This window comes from Echiichthys vipera (genome assembly GCF_963691815.1).
Source record: "Echiichthys vipera genome assembly, chromosome: 14".
Taxonomy (NCBI): domain Eukaryota; kingdom Metazoa; phylum Chordata; class Actinopteri; order Perciformes; family Trachinidae; genus Echiichthys; species Echiichthys vipera.
The window spans coordinates 22,170,343-22,181,938 of NC_139839.1; the positions used below are offsets into that span (position 1 = coordinate 22,170,343).

General features: G+C 41.5%; 1 protein-coding gene across 1 annotated transcript; it reads left to right on the top strand.

Annotated features, from left to right (window-relative positions):
• Positions 1-1,252: 1,252 nt before the first annotated feature.
• On the top strand, positions 1,253-11,298 carry LOC310956948 (scavenger receptor cysteine-rich domain-containing group B protein; the record flags this gene model as incomplete). Its single annotated transcript, XM_083927327.1, has 10 exons — positions 1,253-1,266; positions 1,765-1,907; positions 6,138-6,440; positions 6,564-6,632; positions 8,063-8,377; positions 9,254-9,322; positions 9,629-9,697; positions 9,824-10,138; positions 10,804-10,890; positions 10,979-11,298. 10 exons carry the CDS (start codon positions 1,253-1,255, stop codon positions 11,296-11,298), a joined length of 1,704 nt encoding a protein of 567 aa, XP_083783453.1.
• Positions 11,299-11,596: the final 298 nt, after the last annotated feature.

Consider the following 11,596-nt stretch of genomic DNA (forward strand, 5'->3'; position numbering starts at 1 on the left):
AGCACGGGGAAGTGAGAAGGGAGGGGAAGCAGGACCGACACAAAAGGCAACATTATTCCCCAGCGGATCTGCGCTACATCCTACAATGAATGGAGTATTGAAAAACATAACATTGGGGACTAGATTGTTTTTCATCCCTCATAACTGAGCCATTTGTCCCAGAGTTTCGAGTGGTTTGTTGGTGCAGACTGCAAATGACACAGCCGTGGTTCTTGAGTGCTGTGCTGGTGTTAAACACCCCACCTCCCAATTGGACACAAAGTGATCTCTCCATGGGCCTCTGGTCTTCTGTTTTGCACATTTTCAGACAATACAACAGTCCTGTGAAACTGGACTGGACCTGGATGAACCCTGCACAGTCCAGAGTTGTTTCTCCGGATGCTGTTAATTGTTTTCTTGTCACTAATGCCCCCACAAAAGTTGTGTGGTTAATATACTTGCACAAGCTGAAGATAGTATGTATACAGTATACTGACTCAAGATTTTAACACTGCCCCTTTTCCCCCTGCCTCCTGCTCTCCAAGGAGACAAGAGGCGCCCCTGCAGTGTCATCAGGTGGCTAAGCGTTTTGGAGGGTTTTAGTGACAGATTGCAGGAAGCAGCGTTTATGCCTGACGATGGGGACCACAGAAAGCAGAAATGTCTTTTTGTGCCCCCTGGGCCCGGAATGTCCACTATCTCCAGGGGCCAATATCAAATTCTCCCCTCATCATCCCCTAATACACATTCCTGTGTAAGGTCAGGGGGAATTCTGCGTGAGCAAAGAGACAAACAACCCAAGCCCAAGCTACACTGTGGTCTCCTAATGACAACATGCTTCTGATAACAATATTCAAATCATTTCTGGGATAACTGCTAGAAAAGAAAGTCCAACAAAGCCAATTTCATCACTCTTGGCAGTTTAGTGTGTTTAAAATGTTATTTCTTACGTTTTCAATTACATCCTCACACGGTAGGATTTCCCATTATAGCATTTTCTTGAAGCATGCGTATGCCATATTCAGAATGTAGGCTATTCAGTGTCTGACCGCAGGTCTCGAACTCTGATTACTGAGCGATTGTCAGTGAATACCACTATTCTCTGTCTGAAGGAAAGTCCCCTTGATTATCAGAAAACGATGACACAGGTGCCTGCGCCTGTCTGTAACACAAGCCTTCCACAGCTGTTGATGATGCTGGAAAGCTTGGAAATGACTTAACTCTAACCATCAGTGTAACAAACTTCACCCCAATTCTCTTGTTGCGTCCCCCCATGCCGGCTGCCAGGTAGGTGCATGGTGGCCATTTTGTGCCAACAAAAAAGCAACACAAATCTACTCCTTGGTCTTGATGTTTAATTGGTGACAGCAGCACTTTTTAATGGCACATGTCTGGCAACCTGGGGTTCCTGGATTGCTCTGAGAAGTGTTTTTGTGCCACAAGCACTTCCTTTACAGCTCTCCTATGTCCATGGGGAGTGACACAAGATTTCTTTCAAGATCAATGATTTCTTTTTGAGCTACACATTTCCAAAGCCTGACCCCAGACTGCCATCAATTCCTACTACAGCACCATAACAACAGCTGCAGGCTCCACCAGAGAAAACAATCCAATACTATAATTAGGTTACTCTGAACCAGGACAAAAGTAGTGATTGTTTTATAGTAGTAGAAAAGTGTCTACTAATCAATAGTCTACTACATTTAGAGGTGTGTTCACATACAATGCAGGACATTGGGGAGCCTGATGAGAAAGACTGACAGTGTGTGAATGTGTGTGTTGCAGGCAGATCTGTGTCAGTCAGGCAGCCATGCGAGGTCAGCGTGTGGTGGAGAGTGAGTGTAGGTGCTGGAACCCGGCCGTCTGGCTTCTGGTGTCCCTGGTGGGATCCCTCTTCTTGGTGGCCGTCAGTGTGCTGCTGCGATTCGGTGAGTGTGTGAGTGGGTGTCAGGGTGAAGATGCCTGAATGTAGGACTGTACCTTCTGCCATAAATAATCCATGTGATCAAGGAAAAGGTGTATTTTTTTCTACTTAACTTGTTTTTTTGAGAAATACTGACATACAGTAGTTACAGTAGTTATTAAAGACATAACAGATTTTAGAGTTACCACAGTCTAAAGTACAGTTTGAGCTTAAGGTCTTGTATTTTTATTTTCACTGATGAAGTACCCATGTAACTTTTTTTAATGGTTAAAGGACAATTATTCAATGATAGTTGTGATGCATTATCATTGTGAAATGTAAAGTAATAGGCCTTAAATGTTTGGTGCACTTGTTTCAATTTCTCCATGGCATATATCGGATATAACTGCTTATTAAAGTATATGATTTCCTAAAACAGGTTTTTGATACACTGGCTCAGGAGGTTTGTCAGAAGTGATTCTCAAGATCAATCTAGAGCTATTGTCTACTACTGTAACATTAAACAAACTCCCTTGCTTTCCAAACTCTTAAATATGATGGCCCTTTCAATCAGTAGTTTTTAAATAAGGGCCATTTTGCCCGCTACTGTAGTTCACAGACTAAATTCATTAAGAGATACTGCATTTTTTAATAGTTTTTCCAAGGGAAAAGATTACTACTGCAATGAACTGAAACATAATGTGATACCAGGTCCGGAGCGTTAATAATGCTCAAGAACGGGATGTGCCTGCAAGTGAACTCCCTGTAGAAAAGTACTTTTTTCACTTTTGTCTCCCCTGTGTTTACCTAATAGCCCTGCAATTATTTTAGAGGAAGGCAGGATCAATTCCACTCACTGGAAGTTATGGACATCAAATATAAAGAGAGAAATGTATTCAAATGTGCAGACACCTGCTTATTGTTATCCAAATGTATGTGTTACTAACATTTTTTTTGTATTCAAATTTCAGGAGACTTGAAAATAAACAGACGGGCTGTATACAGTAAGTAGCAAATTATTTAAGTGACTTACATTTTACTTTTCTGATCCTCCTTAAAATAAGAACTGTGGAATATAAACTGGAACATAACCTACATGTGACATCATAAACAGATGTGTTACTGAACCAGCCCCTCAGGGCTAAAATAGGTAGTTTTACTATATGTGTCAGTTCCATAAATAAATGGGAGAAGCTGTGACCTATATTGGGTGTAATGTATAGAAAAGTCCCTACAGCGTCTGTTGTGAATTGTTATAACCAGAAATACTCGTCTCCAGGTGTTAGAAACATCTTCCTGTGGGACTCTTCTGTGTCAAAAAAAACAAAAAAACAGAGAAACATGGACCCCCTGTGTTTTGCATGTAATATCTAGTAACTGTTGTAATTGATTAATTTGGCCAACGTCAAAGACATGCATGTTGATTAGATGTTGTATCCCCCCATTCACAGAAGAGAGTGTATCATATTTGCCCCATTTAAAAAAGACAGGAATAAAAATAGTTGACAGCCATGCTAGCAGCTAAATGCTAATGCCAACATGATATTTGTATTTATTTGTTTATTTCGGGCATGTCAGTTAGATCAATCATCATCACACATTATCTTAGTTTAAATCCTTCATGTCCGATAGGGAAAGTGGGATCACAATGGCAAAGCTAACATACTGATGTTTAGCAAGTGTAATGTTTAGCATGTTCACCTTATTAGTTTTGCAAGCATGAGAAACCTATCTACAGTGGAGAACAAAATTAGAGAACAAAGTATTAATACTTGATTTATTCTGAAATATTGTTATTTTTTATTGTTCATAACTTGATCTGCTGTGGCTACACCACTGCTGTACGAGCATGCTTTTTTAAAAAACCTAGGCACTTTATTTTGTGAAAAAGCAATGAGCAACATTAGAGAACAGCAACCATTGTGTCAGAAGAGAAGATTTCAACAATGTTTTCTTCGGGCTATAGGATTCAAAAATGAACAGGAAGTGTAGAGGCCAAAGCTTTGTATGACTTGATCTTGGTCCATTCTTCTTTCAGTCCCTTTGACAGTTCAGAAACTGCAGTGGGTTTCTTAGCCATTACTTTGTCTTCAAGGATGTTCGCCAAGGAATTACAGCTGATTGTGAGACAATTGCAGTAAAGATATATTGCAGTGAGGTTCACATGATCATTTTCATTCACCCTGCCATGTAGCTGTGCAAGAGGCCCAACTCTTGCTGCAGAAAACATCCCTCAAAACCATGACACTTCCTCTTTCAAATTTACCTGACTTCTCTGCACTCTTTGGGTTCATTTTTTCCCCAGTCCCATTATTTTTTATTAGTTTTCCGTCAGAAACAAATACATTGAATGTACTCTCATCACTGAAGTCACTCTGATACAGTTCTCATCTGTCCACACAACAAGCTCCTCAGCAAAGGCAAGTCTAGCCTTTTTATTCCTTCTGCTGATGAGAGGTTTGGTCACTGCAGAGTGGGCTTTCAGTCCAAAAAGTCTTAAACGGTGAGACACTGTATGCAGAGACAGATCCTTGCCCTGTTCAGCTCTGAACTGGTGAGTTACTCTAGCTGCAGTGTTGAGCCGTTGAGAGTATCCGCCTAATCCTGTCCTCTTTTGCACTGGTTCTACGTTGAGGCCGGTCGTCCATGTATAATCTGTGTCTTTGCAAAGTTATTAAGTTAAGTAATATTCTTGAAATCACAGACTGTGAATGCCCAACCTCTCTCTGATGGCTGAGAGGGTCAACCCTTTGGCCTTCATCTGGACAACCTGCTGTCTCAGGGTTTCAGTCTCCTTAGAGCGGCTCGCCATCTTGCAAAGTATCCAGGAGAGCTGCAGATAAATAGGGTGTGTCCAACAATTAAATCAATTGTCACCAGGTGCAGATTAACACCAATAACTGGGAGGGATCTGAAACAAACATGATATTGCAGAAGTAATATAGCTACTGCTGATATTCTATCATATTCTGAACAATACAGAATAACAATATTTTAGAATAAATCAAGTATTAAAACTTTGTTCTCTGATTTTGATCTCCAGTGTATGTTGAAATCACTTACTTACAGATTATAGCCTACAGCTCATAGGAGACATAGGACCCTGGGAACATAGAGTGGACCCCTAAGCACGCTAACATTTGCTAATTAGCTCCAAACCTAAAGTGCAGATGTGGTTGATGAGAATGCTATTAGTTCTGCAGATATTTAGTCATAAAGGGCCAAATTAACCTGAGGGGGGAAATGTGTTATTTAATGGCAATCCTTCCGATGATTGTTCACTTAAACTACAAAAGTGAACTGGAACTAGATGAAGAGTCAGGGGATCACCATATTTAGTAGGATTTATCCTCTATGGAACATAAATGTCTGTATAAAATGTAATGGCAATTGGCAATAGTAAGTTGTTGACTTCTGCTCCTTTTACAACTCACTAGCATGGATAAAAAACCCAAATTAAAGGAATAGACTAACATATTGCTGCTGGTGGTGCACTACATGATCTGAACAGGCCTCCTGTTGTGGTTTCAGTCTGTGTCTAGTGTTACAGGAAAATAGATATAGTAGATATAGAGTACAGTAACTATGGAAGGCCAAGAGCCTCCTTTCAACAAATAATTTGACCATACTCTCTCTCTGTCTCTCTCCATATCTCCTCCTCCCTACCGTTTTAGCCAATGACGTGCAAACCCCCGTGAGGACGCAGTACCAAGGTAAGCATGAGCCACACAGCCACCTCCACCTCCACACCTGCCCAGACACTCATGTTCAGAAAAAACATGTTTGCATCCAGGCCACGATATGAGAACCAGTGGCTGGCTGCGTGTCAGTGAAAGAGAGTACAGAAGGTAGATCAGTGCCTGGGGCTTTTTAAACAAGGTCACTTTCCCAGCTCTCCATTTCCCTAATCCCCACTTATTTGCTATGTAACCTCCCACCCTCCTGCATCCTACCTCCAAGGAGCCATGTGGTGTATTGTGTGCCTCAACGTGGTAGGATTAGACTTTTTGCTATTAACCGTCATTACATTAGAGCCATGGCCTGTCTTCTCATCTAATTTTTTTCCAAACAGAATCATGTTGTTAAAATGTCCCTCAGATAGTAGGGCTTTTATAGGCCTCAGATTTCACAGTTAGGTGGCACAATCATAACCAAACAACCTGAACATCCTAATCTTGCTCACAGACAGGGAATGGAGTTGTGTTTAAATACTGGTAATAATGGTGAAATAATCTGCTTATCTCTCGACTCAAAGTACGACTGGTGAATGGACGTAACAGGTGTGAGGGTAGAGTGGAGGTGTTCAACGAGGACACTTGGGGCACAGTGTGCGACGACGACTGGGACATGGTGGACACTAACGTGGTGTGTCGGCAGCTGAACTGCGGAGTGGCCGTGTCGGTGGGCAGCAGCTCTCAGTTTGGACAAGGAGCAGGGCTCATCCTGCTGGATAACGTGGACTGCAGTGGAAGTGAAACAGAACTCAGCCAGTGCCGCAGTCTGGACTGGGGTGTCCACAACTGTTACCACTATGAGGATGTGGGTGTTACCTGCAGAGGTAAAGCCTTTCTACAACTTTAAGTTGGCAGGAAGTTGTTAATCATTTCTTCACATATAACCCTGGAAGAAAAAGAGAACAATGTGACTAAAATATCTGCTATATTTTTCATTTTGCTGCTAGAACCAGCAGTGGTGGGGGCAAAAGGTTTTGAGGATCGCACCACACCGCCCCAGGACAACTCCGGTTTACGTAAGTGCTCCCTGCTTTTATCTAAATGAGACTGGTCTTCTGCCAAAATGATACATCAGAGGGATGAATGTGTCTTTTTTAAAAGAGCATAAAGGCAGAAACAAATAGCCTAAAATATTGAAGGTCTAAGCATTTGACCCTGAAAACAGTAGCAGAGCACAGCAGGCAAAATTTCCTTTCAGGGCTGGGCAGACCCTTACCTCATCCTCGATGGGGCGCACTCCCTTGTCCCACTCCCAGCCCACAACAGTGAAGTACGGTACATATTCTACTGCGTGGTTAATTTTTCAGAAATTGGTCACAGGTCCAGATGGAACCGTCACTCAGTCCAGACAATGGTCTGCTATTTGAGGATGCCTCAATAAAGGTTTAGCCATAAGGACAGGTACTACATCATCTGTCTGTGCTAATTAATTACAAAGATCAGACCACTGTTCATGTGCACATCTCATTCCAATGAACCATTATTGACTGTAGAAGATACTTATATATACTTATATACTTATATATACTAAAATATTTTGTATTCAGATTAATCTTCAGGCCCCAGCTTTTCTGTGTTTGATTAGATGGGTATTTATGCTCTAGGAATCATGCTCAAAATCAGAAGCGCACACACCCAAATCTGGCAGACAGGTGGCATGCCAGATGCTACTACAAAACGCAAGGACAGGTTGCATTAAATAATGAATCATGGCTTATTTTGTCATTGTGTGGGTCCAAAATGCAGGAATCAAACAGTCAGGTTTATTTATAAAATAGATTTATAAAACTAAAACAAAAAACAAATTGAATGGAAGGGTATACAATTTCAGTTTTAAGACACTGTCATCATTTTTCCACTACATCAAAGGCTTTTCAGCTCAGTGAAGAGTATCTTTTGGGAAACTGTAGGCTACAATACACCCCAGACCTCTTGAATTCCAGGCTGTCCTTATTGTTTGCTAGCTTTACCTTTGTTGTGTTTGTTTTTCCCCTTAATTCCCAAGAGGATCATGAGAGACTAGACCAGAATTTTGTTAACAAGTGACGTAACTAGCTAATTCTCCAGTGGGAATCTAGTAAAGCCACCCAGATTCATGGCTTCCTTACAGGGGAAACACATTTTTAAATGATGGACACATGAGAATGTCTATTGTCTCTGTGCTATATCAGATGTTCACCTTAACTCCCCTACATCAGAAGCCACAGTATGTATTGTGTGGACACACACCCTTCTCCTTTCCCTGTATCAATGTCCGTTAGTCATCTCCTCAACACAAACCTCCTAGCAATTATCGTTTCCTGTGATGCCCCCTAATCAGCACACTTCAAATTTGACATTAACATAGACACTAATAAAAACCAAGTCTAAGAATATGCTGTAGAGAAAGATGTATTAAAAAACGGTCCTATAACCCTCTGTCCTCCTGATCTCCATCTTGGTTTAGGAGATGGAACCATCCGTCTGATGAATGGAGAACACGCCTGCCAGGGCCGGGTAGAGATCTTCTTCCAGGGGGACTGGGGGACAGTGTGTGATGATGCCTGGGTCTTCATCAATGCCCAGGTGGTGTGCCAACAGATAGGCTGCGGTAGTGCTGTGGATGCACACACCAACTCCTTCTTTGGCTACGGAACCGGTCGGATTCTTCTGGACAATGTCAACTGCGTTGGCAATGAACCAGAACTGGCTAGATGCAAAAGCCTGGGCTGGGGCAAACACAACTGTGGCCACCATGAGGATGCTGGGGTCACCTGTACAGGTAGGCTACCCTGCGCTCACTCATGAAATATGCATTTAATACGCACAAGTTGTACAGGTGTAAACTACTTCTACTATTATTTTTCAAACAAATGACTAAACAAGACACAGCTAAGCTAATCTGTCAGATTGTATTGAGCTAAATGCTAATATCAGCATGCTAACATGCTCAAAATAACAATGCTAACACGCTGTAGTCCTGGATGCGTTATTAGTTCTAGTAATATATCCATGGCTGATGTTAAGCAGGTATAATATTTACCATGTTTAAAACCATAGTTCAGTATGTGAGCATGCTAAACACAAAGCTGTGGCTGATGGGAATATCATTAGTTTTGAAAATATTTGGTCATAAAACAAAAGTACATTTTTTACCTGACCTCTGAGAATCTTGTCTCTTGACAAATATGAATCAGAAGGGAACTGGGAACTCGTCCTCTGGGGACCATAAATGCATGTACCAAATATCTTGTCAATCCATCCAGTAGCTGTTGGATAAAAGCTGCATGGCAACCATTTATTAAAATTATTATTCACTGTGATGTTCATTACTTCTGTCTATATTCATTACTACAGATGATAATGTTAGTAGAAATTAGCAGTTGTGGTAATAATAGTGGTTGTATCAGTGAAAAAAGGCAATACTAGTGGCAACCGAAATGATAGTGGTGGAGAAATTTAGCTTGACCTTGTTACTAATGTTATGATAAAATCCTTACTTTGATTTATGGTGGTGCAGGGGATACTGAATAAAGTCGAGAAGAGTGTATGATGGCAGATATCTGTGTTCATAACAAGCAGTAGTGTTGGAATAAATACTAATAGTATGGACTGTACATAAAAAAACTAATTTCATTTCCATTTCTACCCACTTCAGGAACCACCTCTGTACCTCCTGTGGCAACACAAAACCAGAGAGGGCTCTGGGGAACATATAACACTGAAGGTATACAGACAAAGTGTACAACAGATGTATCTGTAAGCAAGCACACACTGAGTATTACTTATTTGCCTCAGCAATTTCATTTTTTCTGGTGGATTTTTTCCCTCAGTTAAAATGAAATGAGCACTTTTGCTAAATGACCAACAGGGAGAGCCATTTCTCCCCCCATCGTCTTTACATGTGCTACACCACTGTGCCATGAAACATGATGGTGAAAGTGTGTACCAGACTAACCTCATCATAATCATAATAAACAGTTAGTCTGGTGTTTCGAGAATTAAATGTTATCATGTTACATTTTCTCTCCAGCAACAGAAAGTGTTCCGGTCACCACGTTACCAACTACATCAATTGTAACCACGACAGCCATAACAAAAGGTAACAATATTAAACTTTGAACAGAAATACATTATGTTTAAATATTGGGTTGACCGGGGTATATTATAGTCTTTAATGCAACTATCAGAAAAGACGGCGCAGTGACGTAGCTTTTTTCCTGTGCAGAAAAACCAGCCATTCGTGTGATGAATGGTAACAGTAGCTGCCATGGTCGTGTAGAGGTCCGCTACAAAAATGTTTGGGGGACGGTGTGTGATGATGACTGGAGCATGATCAACGCCAACGTGGTGTGCAGGCAGCTAGGCTGTGGCCCAGCTATTGGGGCCAAGACCCAGGCCTACTTCGGCTATGGTTCGGGTCCCATCCTGCTGGACAATGTGCAATGTAGCGGCGAAGAAACAACGCTGTCTGAGTGCTTCCACTTGGGCTGGGGTCAACATAACTGTCGCCATAATGAGGATGCTGGAGTTATCTGTGAATGTAAGATCTGCCTGGACCTCTCTAACATCACATGGGGCTAAAAAGCAGGTTCCATTATGCAAACATTTATGACAAAGTAAACATACAATACTGAACAACATGCATAGTCTGTATTACAAACCTCTATCTTAAGTCATCAATTCAACTGAAAACTCATACTTCCTTAACATCCGGTCATCTGTGCTCGTTCTTCTGAGCTGTCCGGTTGCAATGTATGACTGTAGTACTCTGAGGAGGAGACAGCCCAGAGAGCATAAAAGATACAGTGGATGAATCAAGGCACATCAGCGTCACTGCATGCCTGCAGGCCAAATTTCACTTCTTTGATTCAAAAGCACATACCGATTCCCCTTTACTTAGATAGCCCATCTTGGGTTGAAGGTTCATTGTTAAATATGATTATACATGTTTTGAGGGGCAGACGTTTTTAATCAGTGGTCTCAAGTAATTATGCCTTCACAAGGTGTTTAGGATTACACATAAAACATATTTTACAAAAAGTTGTTATTGTAATTGACAAACTGTGTTTCTACGTAGGGCTTTTCTGTATTGCGGCTTTAAGGGAGCTGAACAAGCTTCCTTAGTAACTGTAAGAGAGCCTCAATGCTTTTGTGTCCTTTTATGCTGAGGACTCTGTATCATTCTGTTTTTACCACTTTCCTTAGCTTTTGAATACTACATTGGACATGGGCGTGACTTTAGAGTAACAGAAAGGATACCTGCCACCACCACTACTCCACAACCCTCTGAAGGTATGTTCATATATCTCCAATTAGCACAACATCCACACATTTTCTCTGGACTGGGTTTCCAAACAGTTAAGACTCTTTGTTTTTGCAGGAATGGTAAGACTGTTGGATGGCGAGCACCGTTGTGAGGGTCGGGTGGAAATGTACAACTCAAATTTTGGATGGGGCACGGTGTGCGATGATGCTTGGGACCTTACCGATGCTCAGGTTTTGTGTCGCCAACTGGGCTGTGGCGAGGCCACGGCGGCTCAGGGAAAAGCTTTCTTCGGACCCGGCACTGGAACAATCCTGCTGGACAATCTTAAGTGCACCGGTGAGGAGGCCTTGCTGCAGGAGTGCTCCCATATACCCTGGGATGTGCACAACTGTGACCACTCTGAAGATGCTGGCGTCACCTGCTCACTGTCGTGATTTCAGCAGAACCACACTCCCATCTCCACCATGGGTAGGAAGTGGGCGGACCAACCTGGACTTGTAAACATTATGTAAATAACAGCTTTCACATTGCTGAAGGAATATTCCACAACCAACAACATACAAAATAACTAATATGACAATATATGATTACATACTATAAAGTATCTATGCCTATAAAGCACTTTATAAATAAATATATGATATAAAATACAATGTACACAGTTTTTTTATTTGATAAATAAAGAAAAACAAAGCTTTTAACAGTCTGTCACTAACAGCCGGACTTGGCTAA